Source organism: Corylus avellana, chromosome ca2 (assembly GCF_901000735.1).
Source record: "Corylus avellana chromosome ca2, CavTom2PMs-1.0".
In the NCBI taxonomy this organism is placed as follows: domain Eukaryota; kingdom Viridiplantae; phylum Streptophyta; class Magnoliopsida; order Fagales; family Betulaceae; genus Corylus; species Corylus avellana.
In genome coordinates this window covers 21,694,572-21,711,109 of record NC_081542.1, presented here as the reverse complement: position 1 = coordinate 21,711,109, position 16,538 = coordinate 21,694,572, and the positions used below count along the sequence as shown (strand labels likewise).

Sequence of the window (16,538 nt, the reverse complement as noted above, 5' to 3'; positions counted from 1 at the left end):
TTTCTCCCAACTATTGATCTTCAATTTGCCTTCCCGCTTTCTAGTTCTCTTCAGTTGTTGCCACCACGTACCAACTCTTCCCTGGAATGTATGTACCACCAAAGAGACTTGTTGTTCATCGGGCACCCCGTTGAATTCAAAAACCTCTTTAACAGCCAACACCCAATCCAGAAATTCGTCGGGTTCTAGATCCTCGTCGAATTTCGGAATTTTGAGTTCGAATCTACTTACCTGCCGATTGGCATGAGCTTGCGCAAGGTGCTGACGTCCTTGCGTTCGGCGCTCCGCAAACGGGCGTCTAGATCCGTTCCCATGTTGACTACACAAGTTGGATAATTGGGTACTGAAGTCTTCAATTTGATCCATCATAGCCCTGAATTGATCCTTCATGTGTTGCCAAGGTTCAGCAATAGATTTGCCTTCCGCCTCTGCGAATCGCGGTCTTGGTTGGCGACGACAATTGTTCGGCCCACTACTCATGTGCCTCAAACGAATCGCCGGTTGCTCCTTGCATGTTGTCTCCGTGCGCACGTGCACCTCGTTCATGTCTGCAAAGCGGTTGCTCCTCCCCATTCATGGAAAATAATTGAGCTCTGATACCAACTGATGCAGCGTAGGATTGTGGTGAACAAGAAAAACAGCAAGTAGAAGGGATAAATATTCCTAAGATTGTGAGACTATCTCAAGAATCTAAAAAATCTTCTTAAACAATAGAGACTATCTATGCTTTAAGGAAAACACAAAGAAACTCAACTCTGAGTAATTCTTATTAAACAAACTCAATAATAATCATAAACTGAATTGTTAAAGGCTATAAGCATATATTTATAGCCCAAGACTCCTAACCCTAAAATAACAATGAAATAAAGTTTATTTAGAAGTCTACGAAAGACAACTAAACCAAATAAAAGACTAACAAAGAAACCTAATTCAAATAAAGACTGAAAGATAAGATAGAATAAACGACTAACAAAGAAACCTAATAAAAGACTAAAAGATAAGATAAGATAAGCCTTAAATTCCAATCTACATCAACTATTAGGGGCGATAAAGTCGCCCCTAAAGAGTAGGTAAAAAAAAATTAAAAAAAAAATAAAAAATTAAAATTGATGAGCAATAGCGTCCACTAAAAGTGGACGCTGAAGACGCATCATTAGGGTCGACTTTCAAAGTCGACCCTAATGCTTAACTATTAGGGGCGACTTTATCGCCCCTAAAGAGTAGGTAAAAAAAATTTTAAAAAAATTAAAAATTCAAATTGATGGGCAATAACGTCCACAAAAAGTGGACGCTGAAGACGCATCATTAGGGTCGACTTTCAAAGTCGACCCAAATGCTTAACTATTAGGGGCGACTTTAGCGCCCCTAAAGAGTAGGTAAAAAAAATTAAAAATTAAAAATTAAAAATTAAAATTGATGAGCAATAGCGTCCACTAAAAGTGGACGCTGAAGATGCATCATTAGGGTCGACTTTCAAAGTCGACCCTAATGCTTAACTATTAGGGGCGACTTTATCGCCCCTAAAGAGTAGGTAAAAAAAATTAAAAATTAAAATTGATGGGCAATAGCATCCACTAAAAGTGGACGCTAAAGACTCATCATTAGGCTCGACTTTCTAAAGACTCATCATTAGGGTCGACTTGGAAAGTCGACCCTAATAGTTAAGTATTTGTCGACCCTAAAGAGTAGGTAGAAAAATAAAAATAAAAATAAAAAAATAAAATTGATGGGCAATAGCATCCACTAAAAGTGGACGCTAATACTTAAGTATTAGGGTCGACTTTGAAAGTCGCCCCTAATAGTTAAGTATTAGGGTCGACTTTGTGGACGCTTAAGAGTATGTAGAAAAATAAAAATAAAATAAAATTAATGGTCTAAAAAAAATGAAATTATAAATTTTATAAAATTTATAAAATTATAAAATTATAAATTACAAATTTTCTAAAAAATAAAAATAAACTTTTATAAAATGTTATTTCCCAAAAATTTACCTCTGATAATATGTCATTATTTATTTTATATAAATTATCAGATATTCGATCGATCGTGATAGGATCAAATGATTGATCAAACTTCAAACAAATTAAAGGTTCGTTCAAACATCCGTTTGGTCCTAGTGCATTTGTTCGATCGATCATGATAGAATCAATGATCGATCAAACTTGAAACAATTGAAATTGAAGGATTGATCGAATATCCGATCAATCATAATGAATTAGTTCGATTGATTGTGATAAGATCAAATGATTGAAACAATTGAAATTGAAATTGAATTAATTCGATTGATCGTGATAGGATTAAATGATCGATCAAACATCCGATCGATCCCAATGAATTAGTTCGATTGATCGTGATAAGATCAAATGTTTGATCGAACATCCGATCGATCCTAGTGAATTAGTTCGATTGATTGTGATAAGATCAAATGATCGATCATAGTGAATTAGTTCGATTGATTGTGATAGGATCAAACATCTGATCAAAAATCCGATCGATTCAAGTGAATTAGTTCGATTGATCGTGATAGAATCAAATGATCAATCAAATGTTCGATCGAAAATCCGATCGATCAAACATCCAATCGATCCCAGTGAATTAGTTTGATTGATCGTGACAAGATCAAGCATCTGATCGAAAATCCAATCGATCCTAGTGAATTAGTTCGATTGATCGTAATAGATTCAATTGATCGATCAAACATCCGATTGATCCTAATGAATTAGTTAGATTGATCATGATAAGATCAATTGATCGATCAAACTGAATACAATTGAAGGTTCAATCGAACATTCAATTGAACTATAAGCTTTTTATATTATCTTAGTGCATTAGTTATATTATCTTTGGATTTTGTATTGATCTTATAATTAATTATAAGATAAATATCAACTTAATGATCTTTATTATAAAAATTTATTAAACGGAAATTATTAGTTAATATTATAATAATAAAAACATATTACAGGAGAAAATAAAGAAAAACAAAAATAAATAAAATAAATAAAAATTAAAAAATTATAAGTATAATTTTTTTTTTTAAAAATAAATAAATTTGAGGCTCATTAGGGGCGAGTCGCCCCTATTGAGTGCGAAAAATAAGCGCCATCCAGTGGCGGGTATTTGAAATTTTCGGATCAAAAATTTCATAAACCGCGTCTTTTTTTTCCCCAAACCTTCAAAACACCAGAATCCTCCCTAACACCCCTCTCACTCACCTCCCTCATCACTCTCACTCTCAATCTCTCTACCGCTGCTCTCCCAAACTTTAACCGACGAAAGCTTTCATACAAGGCTTTGCTGAGAAGCTGAAAGAGGGAGAGAGAGAGAGGGGGAGAGAGAAAGAAAGAGAGAGGGGAGAGAGGGTGGATCGTTCGGGGAAACCAGAGAAGAAAAAGAAAAAGAAGGGGAGAAAAATCCTCGAGGTAACCTCTTTAAACTTTAAATTTTTGCAATTTTTGTGGCCGGTGTTCTTGTTGTTGTAGAAGATTTGGATTAGTTTTTGATAATATTGAATTTGCTTGAGGTGGATTTCGGTTGCTGAGAAGAGTGGTGTGACCTTGATTTTTATTATTTCTCATTTTGTTGGGTTAGATTTTGTAGTTGACTTTGATTTGTGTTTGGTGATTTATGTTGAGTATCTCAAATCTGAATTGGGTAATTCTAATTTGGCGTTGGGAACCCACGGATTTCATTGCGGCATTCAGTCATATATGTAGTTTCAGGCTTTAATCACCAATGTGCACGTTCTTATTTGCTCTTAAGCATTTCTCTGACTTTATTTTGTCAAGAGTTTGCAATGCAGTGTGGGTTACTCTCTGTTTGGTTTCTGAGAAAGTGGTTGATGTTCCTTGTTCCGAACGAGGAGATGTTTATTGACCAACCAAATAATTGTATTAGAAATGGGTGCCAAGTTATTCATCAAAAGGAAAAAGGGTTATTAATTGTATTGATAATGGTGATGATAATGTGGCAATGATATTAGTTCTTGTGTCCATCATTGTTATATAATAATTTTTGGAATGGTAGATTGTGTTGGTTGTGGAGAATATGATTGTGAAATCTTTGTAATTATCACATTCTGATGTAATTCAACCATTTTTCTTCCAAATGGAACTATCTGGCAGATGATGGAGGCTAACGAAATCTTGAACCCTGTGAAAAGAATTGGTGATGTTCCAGGTTTGTTGCTTTTTCTTACATTGCTTTTCTGGTTATATGTGTTTTAGTAGCAGTTTGCTTGTTTATCATCCTATAATATTTGATTTTGACTTTTGCACTATCAATGTGAAAACCATTTATTAAGAGGTGTTAATAAGTGCTCTTGATGACAGGAATTAAGGTTGGGCATCAGTTCTATGCACGGGCTGAAATGGTTGCTGTTGGTTTTCACAGTCACTGGCTGAACGGGATTGATTATATGGGGCAGAGTTACAGTAAAGGGGTAATTTAATCATGTTGCTCTTTGATTAGGGATGTCTAAGAATGCAATCAATTGGCAGCCAATAAATTTTCTTCCTGTAAATTTTCATTTTTGATTTGAGTTGGAGTTCTGTTCATTTTGATTGAATACATGATTGATATAAGCCAATAAGGCCTTCTCATATTAAATACTCTTCTGAAATTTATCAGTCAATGCGTGGACGAATAAGTAGTTGATTACTTTTTGTTTACTTGTTTGGTAGTCACAGAGGTGGTACTGGAATGTCTTTTATGTTTTTCAAAGCCTTGTGAAATGATATTGCTCAAGCTAATTTGCAGCTCATGATCCTTACACTTCTCAATAGCTTATGGTTTATGTACCTAAAGCTTTTAGTGCCTCTTAGGACCATTCTATCTAGGGATGCTAAGCTATTTACCACCCGCAAACATAGCATAGTTAGTTGAGGCTCTGCCTTGGGAACTAGAGATCTTAGTTTCGACTGTTCCACAGTACTAGTGCTAGTGATTTGCAACTTGATTGTATGCATATAACAATCAAAAGAAAACAAGGCCAACCTATTTACAGTTTTCTTGGTGTATAAGTTTTTCTTGTTCTAGCCTAATGTGTGTCATGTTATCTATTGTGTTAATGCTGCTTTTCTGTAAACCAAGGATTGAATAATTAAAGGCTATTCCTGACTGAGTAGTCTTTCTTCTTGTTGATGTAGTTAGAAATTTAATGTTCTTCCACTTAGTAATCAGAATTAAACTAGAATTGATGAGGAAATTTTTTTTTTCCTAAATAGGAGTATAGGAACTACACGTTCCCAGTTGCAGTTGCCATTGTTTTGTCCGGGATGTATGAAGATGACCTTGATAATGCTGATGATGTTGTGTATACTGGTCAAGGTGGACATAATTTAACTGGCAATAAGCATCAGATCCAAGACCAAAAGATGGAGCGTGGAAATTTGGCGCTCAAGGTGTGTATTTTATAGCTCTCCTAAGTCCTTTGTCTATTGTTACTTGTAAAAAAAAAGTGATTTTCTATTGTTACCTGCAATGGTACTTTCTGATCTGTTCTCCTTTTAACCAGAAGCTCAAAGTGATATTGTTGTCATGTTGACCAGTGAGAGTGTGTGGATCAGATCAACACACTCTCACTAGTTGTTGATCCATTCTGCTTTTATTTTTAATTTTGTTGGGTAAGTCATTCTGCTTTTAGCCCAGAAGCTCTAAGTGATATTATGAGCAAGAATCAGTTTAGCACAAGAATCAGTGAGTGTGTTGAATGCCTTCTGAATTTGAAATCATATTAGTTGACTTGTACCTGCTATGTGCTCAATGGCAGAACTGTGTGGAGCAACATGTGCCTGTTAGAGTCATTCGTGGCCATGAATCTAAAAGCAGTTACACCGGTAAAGTTTACACATACGATGGATTGTACAAGGAGAAGAGCTGAGTAGCACCGGTTGACTTGACACCCATTTCCTTTTGATGAATAACTTGACACCCATTTCCGGTAAAGTTATAAAATGTATTAAAAATTACATTTTATAGGAGTCCAAGAAGTGGAGCACAACTTGCTCTGACCTTTAGTTACTTATTTTTATGCTTTGAATGATTTGTCCATTGAAGCTAAATATTCTCCATTCTTTTAATGGTTATATTGTTTCTTGGTTGCTGTCTGAGTATTCGTCTTGTTCTCTCTGATCTCTGCAGCCAGCAGCTGGAACTCCAATAACAGGGAAAGGTGTTGTTATCTGCAAGAACCCCTCTGATCCAACTGTCGTTTTGGGGTATTTGTCTGTAGCATTTCTCATTGCTACTACTGTGGCTGGGTTTTTGTCTCTGTTTTACCCTTACAAAGGAAAATCTGTTCCACAAAGTGCCTTATTTAGAAGCGCCAGTTTTGTTGTTTTCTTCAACATTGCTATGTAAGCATTTTGTTCTCAGTTCTCACTCTCCCATATTTTTTGATATTCTTATTCTGATATCTTGAAGAGACAAGCACTATTCATGCTCATTTTTCATCCTTTAACACACATGCATGCACTAAATTATTATGGGAGAGTGAATTATTAAGGAAAAGCTGCTCTTCATCTGAATCATTATCACTTTTGAATGTCAAAAGGAGGTGCAGTGCCAGAAATTATTTATAATTGAAGTTGACCAAATACCCAGAAACTGGGGTATATTTTCCAGTAGATACATGTGTGTGTGGTCGTTTAATCTTGGCGGTCCATAGGGATTGTGGTGCCAGTTTCAACAAACAATGATAGTAGGTTTTTGTTATAATATAGGCAAATGTGGGTTAAGAAAGTTTATATTGTAGCTGTTTTAATGTCTCTTTGCTGCCTGTAACTGTCAAAATCTACAGGGAAGGCACCCTTCCCCCTACTCACCAAAAATTATATAAAAGAGATGATTTGAAACCTGCCCAACGCTAGGTTGGATGAGAGGACCACCTTTTTTTATTGCTTGCCAATTTAGTTTGGTGGCAATCTTCTTGCGGGAAATCTACATTTATATGAAAAGCAGACGCTTATCTTTCATCTTTGGAGATAATTATTTCATTAATATAAACGAAAAATATACAATAGAAAAGTAAAAGGTACTGCCATTGAATTCACTGTAATGACAACAGAACCTGACAAGGTGCTTGGACTGATGAACATGTCTCCCAGCTGATCCGCTTTTTGGATCAAACCATTGGAAAAACTAAACTTCCTAGCCTTGTTAACTGTCTTTTTCATATGTGAAATGAATTGTTTTTTACATCAATTATACCTTGAAGCCATTGAACCTATTAGCTTAACATTCCCTTTGCTCCCCATTTTACTATTAATTATTATTGAGTTATTGATTACCAATATTATTATGCATATTTACATCAAATGTTTGTGCAATAATTCTCTACTTTCTGATGGTCCGACTTGTTTCCTACCAACTAAATTAGTGTCCTGTAGACCCAACTCTTGACCAGCTCACTATTTTGGCTGTGAATGGGATTTTGACTTGATAGCCTTTGTAAGAGTCATGTTTAATGGGGGCTGGCGGGCATTTTTTCAATGATTGTCTTGGGACTGTAGATGTCTCACTTTGTTACTTCATTATATTGGAGTTAACATGTATTAGTGGGACTGTTATTGATATATGTTAGAAGTATTGTGGTTAGGAGTTAGCCGATGTATGTTACTCATACCAGTGTTCCCTGGTTCTGCGATCGATCGCACTCCAAGTGCGATCGATCGCAGTACCAGAGGGTTTTCAAGCAGGTTTTTTATATTTTGCGATCGATCGCACTCCAACTGCGATCGATCTCAAAATGTCGAAAACCTACTGGTACTGCGATCGATCGCACTCCAAGTGCGATCGATCGCAGATTATTTTTTTTTTAATTTTTTAGGACCATTAGGGTCCACTTTGTGGACGCTAATGGTTAACTATTAGCGTCCACTTTGGTTTGGACGCTAATAGTTAATTTTTTATTTTTTTTATTTTTTATTTTTTATTTATTTTTTTAATTTTTGAGGACCATTAGGGTCCACTTTGTGGACGCTAATGGTTAACTATCAGCGTTCACTTTAGTTTGGACGCTGATAGTTATTATTATTTTTTTTTTTTAAGGACCATTAGGGTCGACAAAGTGGACCCTAATGGTTAACTAAAAGTGGACGCTAATGCTTGTCTATTAGGGTCGACTTTCTCTTCCGTGTACATCATCTTTAGGGTCAAAACATTGTGACTTTTAGGGTCGATAAAGTGGACGCTAAAAGTGATCATTAGGGTCGACTTTTAAGTGGACCCTGATAATCAAACATTTGATCATTAGGGTCGGACTATTAGCGTCGACACCTTTAGGGTCGAAAAGTCGACGCTGTTGGCAACAGCGTCCACTTTAGGACCTTTAGGGGCGACTTTGAGTCGCCCCTAAAGACCTAATTTCTTGTAGTGTTAATTAGTATGTCATCTCTTCTTTTGTTAGTGATGTGAAACAAAGATTCAGTGAGGTCCTTTGTACTTTAGCATTGGCTGTGATGAAAGGGTTTAATTTATATTTTTGATTTTATGTTTTCTTTTATCTTTAATTTTTATATAATATTTTTTTTTGCAAACAATTTTTTATTATTTTTTATATATATAATATGACAGTAGTATAAAAGTCCACTAAATAACATTACAGTTAATAAGATTGAGCTGAGTTTTAATTATCTTTTTTTTCCCGGACTAATTTATATATATGTTTCCTTTCCTTCTTCAATTAGATTTCAGGACTTTCATCATATAAGGCTTTTGGGACTTTTGTTAGGGTAATATTGTTATATTACTATACATACATTGTACACGATACATATCTAGATTTATATTGTGAGCATTGTATTAATTCCCTCCAATAGTACTTTGCAATTTTCCCTCTTTATAATTAAAGCTGATATATATGTTTATTTGTTGATCTAAGAATTTGTTAAAATTGTAGTTTTGCCTTTCAAATCGTGTGTTTTTAGTAACTCAACCCCTTGACTATAATTTGAAAGCCTAAATTTTTTTAGGTTTTCAAATAACTATATTTTAAAACTATAATCCTAAAAGATACTTTCGCGATTTGTTTAAAAATGCACTTTTAGCCTGTAAAATCATAGGGCAAATACTCTTAAGCATACAAGGTTATCTTTCTCCATTTGCTAAGGAAGCAAGAGAAAAACAAATACACACACAAAGTTAAACCTAGTAGGTAGATTGTTACACAAGCTAATCCATTCAACATTAGCTAACATCAGGGGCAGAGCCAGTAAGTGGTGAGAGGGGGCAAAAGCCCCGTTGCTAGCATAAAAAATGTTATTTAACATAGGTTATAATGGCTCGTTGTCCTCTTGCCCACCCTAAAAATGAATAGCTACCCGTATCGGCTAGGCCTTAGTATACATTTCATGTAGAGATATGCTACATATCTTTCTTGAGTCCTTCTCTCATATATCTTCATACTTATTAAACTCATTATTAGATATGTGGTATCTATATAAGTTCCACACGAGTTGTGGGGCTCTCTGTGGACCCACGTTGCCCACACTATCTCAACATAATAGCAATACAAGTTGTCATCCCACAAACATCACTGTGAAAATTAATAGTGGTAATAGACTAAAACGGCAAATAGCAGTAGATGTTTCTCAAAATGCTTTTTTAATCCTTTTTTCTTCATTGGGATGATGTCGCCAAGAAAGGTAAATAGCAGTAGATGGTCGTTGCTTCTTTTATGTGGATGATGCCGCCAAAACAAGTATTTTTCTTCACATTTTTCTATGTACATGAATTTTAATAACTGAGAATGAAAACCAGGGAAAAAAAAATAGAAAAACTAGATATTATAATAAATTTTTAAAGAAATTAGCTAGGGCAAAAATAGAGTTTCTTGAATTTTTTTAAATATGTTATCAATCTTAATTACACATGGATTTATTTTCTCAATTTACACTTAAGTCATCAACTTATCTTTCAAAATTTTTATATTTGTATTTTTCTTTTATTAAGTTATATCATGGGTTGATGAGTATATATACATTCTTTATATATTTTAATTTTGTAAACTATCTAATTGTAGTTCAAGTGTTGATGATCATAGAGAAAAATCAAAATATAAAAAAACAGTCTAAAATAAATTAACATAAAAAAAAAAAAATTACGAGTTATATTTAAATGTTCTCAATGGTTGTTAAATAATTATTTAATTATTTAATAGTTTCAACAATCAATTTTGTTTTAAATCTTTTATCTTTTTAATTATGCTGCTTCAAAACTAAAATTATATATGGCTCCCAGACTAGCTTTCTGATCACTTATATAATTTATAGACATATCAATGATATGATTGATCAGTTGTTGAGCATTGTTTGGTGGCGTTCGTGACTAATTACACTTACTGATTTTACAAGGCCAAAATGGCTGATGCAGAACATTCGAAGCCTGGCTATACCCACAAGGGTGGGAAAAGCAAGGATAAGAAACATGATGACGCAAGTAAAAGCCGAACAACAGGTTTTTCCTTCCAATCATCAGCTATGAAACTTCGGATATGTGTGCGCGGGTTTGCATATATATAAATTTTCAAGTTATGTGATTAATTTGGGGTGTTTTAAGGCTAGCTTTTACACGTATTAAAACTGCTTGGGAGTTGTTGAGCATTATCTAGTGCCATTCGTGATCTCAGGTATTGGAGAGACAAGCGCTAGCACCAAAGAATGTTATGTTGGCTATTTGTCATATTAAAACTGCAATCTGCGTGTGCGTGTTAGCTAGCTAGGTTATGCCGTTTAAGGTGTCGGTCTAAAGAAAGAATGCTAAGAGCCTAAGATTAATATGCGTGCTATTGAATATATCAGTTGCGGAGATTCAAGCTCTGCTTACGGAGATGAAGACGCATTTTGATGCTAAGTTTGAAGAGTTAAAAACTCAGTTAGCAGCAATGCAAACTCAGATGAAAACTCAGAAGGATGAGCTCGCTTGCGCTATGAAGAAACAGAAGGATGAGCTCACTGGCGCTATGAAGAAACAGAAGGACGAGCTCACCGGCGCTATGAACAGGCAGAAGGATGAGCTAACTGACGCTATGAAGAAACAGACGGAAGAAATGAAGAAATTGGGTGCTGCATTGGAAAAGTAAGGGATACCACTTACTGATGATCGTATATATTATACTTGTGCTGTATTTTCTGTTTGAACATCTTTGGTGTGTCCACTGTTTTATAACCAAATAATCTTATCCTGTTGATTTATTTTAGTTTCCACGTTATGTATTTTGGTTGAATTTTAATCTCTTTATCTTTATTAATACATTTCATGTTTCCTTTTACTTGTCGGCTGCACATTCTCCCTTGCACTATCCTGTTACGTGACAAAAGGATTAAAAAGCCATGAGGACTATCTCCAAGAGTCGAAGGAACAAGGAAGCAACGGCTAGCTGGAGGATCACTTCTATTTCAATTATAATTCTATTAATTAGTAAATTATATAGAGATAGCATGTTATCTCTAACTACATAGCTGTTTTATGTCTTTAATTCTGTTACAACCGTTTACAAGTTTTCAGACTTGGTCCAACTGCATTTCCTTAGTTTTTGTGAAATGCTGATCAGTAATAAATCCTCAAGTCCTGACAGAAACTGCATTGCACTCCATCAGGTTGGATTGATTTGCTGAGGGAGTGTATCAGTCTATTATTCGTGGAGTTTTTGTTTGTCTAATACTCTTGTCATGTCTTCTTCATTGTGTCCGTTAGAATATATTCATAATATATTATGCTGTTTGCCTGCAGGTTTATTTTCTTGTCTATGTTGATTATATTTCCTTGTATATGTTGATATTATTCTGTAACATTGTCCACTAATTCCTTGATTGCATTTCCTATTTTAATTGGCTTTATTCAACTATAAATAGCTCTTTCTTGTACACAGTTCAAAGATATAGAAATATATATAGTATTCAGTTCAAAGTTCTATTTTCTCTAGATATTTTAACAGGGTATCTGACTAAGACCAAATCTAATGAATTTATTGAGCAATGCAAGACACATCTTATGACTAAGGGGTTCAATTAGGAGTATGTAATTGATTATGAGAAGACATTTGCACTGGTGACTTGACTTACCTTTGTCTAATCTCTCCTTGTCGTTGCCTCAGTTCGTCATTGGGATCTTTTTGAGATGGATGTGAAAAATAAATTTCTCGATGGTAATCTTAGTGAAGAAGTTTATATGCAGCCGCCTCTTGTACACACTCATCCTCCACACAAAGTTTGCTGCTCCACTAAGCGTTGTATGGGTTGAAAAAGCTCCACTTGCTTGATTTGCCAAATTCAGCTCTACTATCGAACAAATTGGGTTTGCTTCTAACTCTTATGACTCTTCACTTTTTTATTCGGCGATCTGATGTTATCCTCATTCTTTTTTAACTATACATTGATAATACAATTATTACTAGAGACGATGCTGCCGACATTCATAACCTCTAACATTTTTTGATCCAACAATTGTAGATGAAGGATTTGGCTTTCTTACCTACTTTCTTGGATTAGAAGTACTATCTTCTAATTCAGATGATTATTATCTCTCTTAAGCTAAATATGTTTCTGATCTCTTCTCACAGGCTAGACTCTTACTGATTGTAAAATTGTTGATTGTCCTTTAGAAACGAATGTCAAGCTTTGAGCCACAAATGATGAGTTACTTCGAGATGCCACTCTCTATGTTGATGAAATTCAAGCGATCCAGCTGTTGATGCCATAGTTCTCCTTCATCAGCTATTACTTTATTGCAGCTATCTTAGAATTCGGAGAGAGTCCATGCAGTTGTATGTTGTCCGTTCTTCACCCATGATTCATTTACCTTTGCTATAAAAGATGTTGCATTCTTTCTTGAAAAATTGCACCCCAAAATCATTCATAGAATTGACATATGCTCAATAAATTTGCCTTGAGTCATTCTGCATATAACACATCATAAAGAATAGGAATACCTGGAATATCAACTGTACATTTTCCAGTGACTTTAGACTTACTACCATTCTCATTATGTAATATTACCACCCTTACACTTTTTCAATTCCTTCAAACATTGTCTTGTCACTTGACATGTGTTTAGAACAACCACTATCTAGATAGCTTAGACACGTGTCAAGGACTTTGAGTGCAATGTGAACAACCAAACACACTTGTCTTCCTTGTTCACCCAAACTTGCTTACTTTTAGGTGGGGTCAGGATTTGGTCACAAGTCACATGAGTGGTATTTTTCTTTTCAGAAGATTTTGACAACTTAGCCAATTTCTCACTAATTAGCTCTTTTTTTTTTTTTTTTTTTTTGTCTTTTCTATTTGAATATGGAAAACAGGATTACAAGATTACAGGAGAGGATCTTTCCCATTCGAATAGGAGATCCTGTGAGAATACTTTTAAAAACAAAATTGGAAGCGGCTTATTTAGTTAAAAGCATGTGCACAAAAATTGACACATTGAAAAACTTTCAAAGCATTCCCACTTTGAAAGGAAGAAAGAACAATACTAATATCAGAAATACAATTAACAAAAGACCCAGAAGAGAATAAGGAAAGATTGTTAATGGCCAACACAACTAGAAGGGCATCACCTTCCAACATGAGATTATCACAACCAGAAAAGACTGTCAAACAAGCAGTAAGCAAGGCAGCAGCAGCTTCCCCTTGTAGAACATCAGTGGAAATTAAAGCTTCCTCTTACTAATGAGCTTGAGTTGAGCAATTAAAGCTTTCAACTTGTTCTCAATACTAGATTCATCTTTCCTATGACCATGCTTCTCGGACCAAGGTTTTTAGGATTGAATCTGAAAGCAATTTGGTCTAGTATGATTAATGATCCCGCAATGATGAAAAGTGAGAACAAACTTGACTTGAATTTTTTTTTTCCTTGAAGGAGCCTTGGATTTAGGCTTTTCATAGTCATTTGAACAAACACTTTGTCCTTATCCAGACACGCTACATCAACTTTGACCTCTTCCGTCTTAGGTTTAACAAACACGGTCTTAGAAGAAGACACAACATTAGAAGAAGATGCAGAAAAATAAATACCCAAACTTGATCTATCAAAAGAATATTTGTGATCATGCAACATTTTATCAAGCTTATCACTATATAAATTTTTCATATGATTTTGGATTTTTTTTTTTTTTTTAAATTAATTCTCCAGCGATGTTACTTCAACAATCAACACACCATTTTCAGATTTCAAGATGTTACACACAACATGTGCGTGAATCTTTCAATTTCAAGCAATTTATCCTTTTCAAGATCAATCTCATTGAGTTTCTTCAAAGTCTTTTTGTTCAACTTTTTTTGTATGATGAATTCCTCAAAAAGATTATTATAAGTAACTTGAAGGTTATTCTAAATAAGTTACATGCTATATGCTCAATTAAATAAATCAACAAGTAACAAATTTATTCAATATAAACTAAATTGTCTTACATTAACCATGGATTTGAAGGCATCTGTAAGGTTGGCAATTATATGGAGGGCAATAGGATAAGGGAGAGGGGCTTAATTTGATAGAAAAAGGTGAACAATAAGTGAAATATTTTAATTAAAATGGGAGTAAACGGTAAAAATCGTGGTTCAAACTCACGATAATACTATTTTAAATTATCACTTATTCTAAAACTTAAATGATTAAATTATTAAGAAGATGTGAATTTCTTAATATACTTTACAAGGAAGAAGTTACTATGTATATGAAAGTCACCTTGCTTATAAAAAGGACGATAATTGTTCATAAAAATGCATTCTTTTTCATTAACGAAAATTTTGATTTATCTAGGTTCTTGGTATAGCCTTTAGTAAATGTTGTAGTTTCATTTACATTAGATTCTTAGTCTTCTTTTCGAAAGGAAATAATTTTGTTGAAAAACATACGGTGAACATGTTATTATATATATATATATATATATATATATATATATATATATATATATATTCTTTCTTTTTCATTATTGTTATTTTTTTTTTCTATTCTTTTCTAAGACTGTTTTGCGATTTTTTTAAACAAATTATATTAAAATTAAAAACATGTGCTATAGGCTAGAGTGTACACAGTAAGTCTTCATGGAATAATATTTAAGACAAACATCAATCCAAAGTCTTTATTTGCGATCAAGTATTTCATTGGCCTTCCTTGTTCAATATCTCGTGAACCTCCAACACCTTTCCTTCCTATTTCTTGGCCATGGATTTCATACTTTCTGTAGGTCAATTTCCCAATCAGCATCTTCTGCTAGAAAAGTCTATATTTATATGGTCGAAAAAGAAATCTAGACTTGTATGTTGAGAGGAATGTATCAACCCAAAGTTGACTATGTAGCAGAAGAAAAGAAATAATTGGGATACAAGCCGAAGTGATTACAACAACCGAAGCCCATGCCCTTGTGTTTGTATACACCAAAAAGAAAGTTGCGCTGAATGCTAGCATCATGCCCACCATGGAGATGAAGAGTGTGGCAAGTCCGAACATCAACTTCGAAGGTAATGATTTTAAGAAATCATCTTCTGTGCAATGTAACGTGAGAATTGACAAGAAAATTAGTATTGAAGTAGAAGAGGAACACATTGCTATTGCATCTGTTATGAAGAATAACATAAACCAATTAGTTCTTAAAAAAATTGGAGTCCTTGTTTCTTGATTGCTGATAGCTACTACAATGAAGGCTGCAACAAAAATCGCAGTGGTAACCAATGTTGCCACTAGCATGCAATACTTTGCTGTGTCCTTCATCCACTTTTCACCATCTTTCTGCAAATCTTTGTGCTCCTTTCTAAATATCTCCTTAGGTGTGTTGCCTTTTGAATTCTTTCTATTCACGTATGACTGCGGCACAATCTTTTCTATCTCCTATTGTTGACAAGGTAAAAATTTACCGGTAAAAGTTGAACCATATATATGCAATCTTTATAATAAAGACAAACAATTAATAATATTATAACTCACCTTGAACCACAACAACTCCCGTTGCATTTGAAGGGCTGCTCCTGATACGATATTAAGTTGATTTAAAGGAGCCAATTTTCCAGCTAAATGCAACATGTTCTCATTGGTTTCTAAAGTAGCATAGGATGCAAGGCTATTCATGCCCGCACCTATCTCATAAATTAGATTGAACACACTCTCTTGCCGGTATAAAATAGCAATGTGAAAAATACTCATTTTGTTTTTGTCTTGTTTCCAGATAAGGCAAGGATAAGAGCGTGAAATTATAATTAGAAATCCAACATTTCCAACTTTTGCAGCTTCAAAAATTAAAGCCATATCATTGTCAACCAATTTTGATAAGATGAGGTTGTTTGGAATTCCATCCTTTTTCAAGAGTTTTTCAACTAAGTGATGTGCAGATGTCTTCATCGAAGCTTTGTTGCAGATCCCTTTGAACCCTATGGTTGAGAAAAGAATCTATTTAGAAATCAGAAATGGTTTGGTAATAAAGAAATATTAAATCCATAATAAGAAATTATATCGAAAGCTTTATAAAAAATAAAAATAAAAAAATAAAAAGAGAGAAAAGTGCAAAGATAGCTAAAGCATTAGATGCGGCTACTTTGTGCCCTAAT

At 34.3% G+C, this 16,538-nt stretch overlaps 2 protein-coding genes across 3 annotated transcripts in view; one reads left to right on the top strand and one right to left on the bottom strand.

Moving 5' to 3' along the window:
• The first annotated feature begins 3,127 nt into the window (after positions 1–3,127).
• Positions 3,128–6,445, top strand: LOC132171817 (histone-lysine N-methyltransferase, H3 lysine-9 specific SUVH4-like). Of its 2 annotated transcripts, XR_009439079.1 has the most exons (6): positions 3,128–3,422; positions 4,125–4,179; positions 4,332–4,441; positions 5,226–5,402; positions 5,771–5,941; positions 6,142–6,232. XR_009439079.1 is itself a non-coding variant. In XM_059583219.1 (5 exons), the coding sequence occupies exons 2-5, from the start codon at positions 4,125–4,127 to the stop codon at positions 6,358–6,360; spliced, it is 561 nt and encodes a 186-aa protein (XP_059439202.1). In that variant the 5' UTR covers positions 3,128–3,422; the 3' UTR covers positions 6,361–6,445. The 2 variants fall into 2 exon arrangements, 1 of the variants encoding a protein (XP_059439202.1); XM_059583219.1 differs by lacking the exon at positions 5,771–5,941 and having other exon boundaries at positions 6,142–6,445.
• A 9,030-nt stretch (positions 6,446–15,475) lies between these two features.
• LOC132169313 (uncharacterized) overlaps positions 15,476–16,538 on the bottom strand; it is a 2,805-nt gene continuing 1,742 nt past the window's right edge. Inside the window, exons 3-5 of the mRNA XM_059580367.1 lie at positions 15,922–16,380; positions 15,692–15,825; positions 15,476–15,554 (exon numbers count right to left, since the gene is read on the bottom strand). Coding sequence (XP_059436350.1) covers positions 15,476–15,554; positions 15,692–15,825; positions 15,922–16,380 — 672 coding nt within the window. The remainder of the gene's footprint in view (positions 15,555–15,691; positions 15,826–15,921; positions 16,381–16,538) is intronic.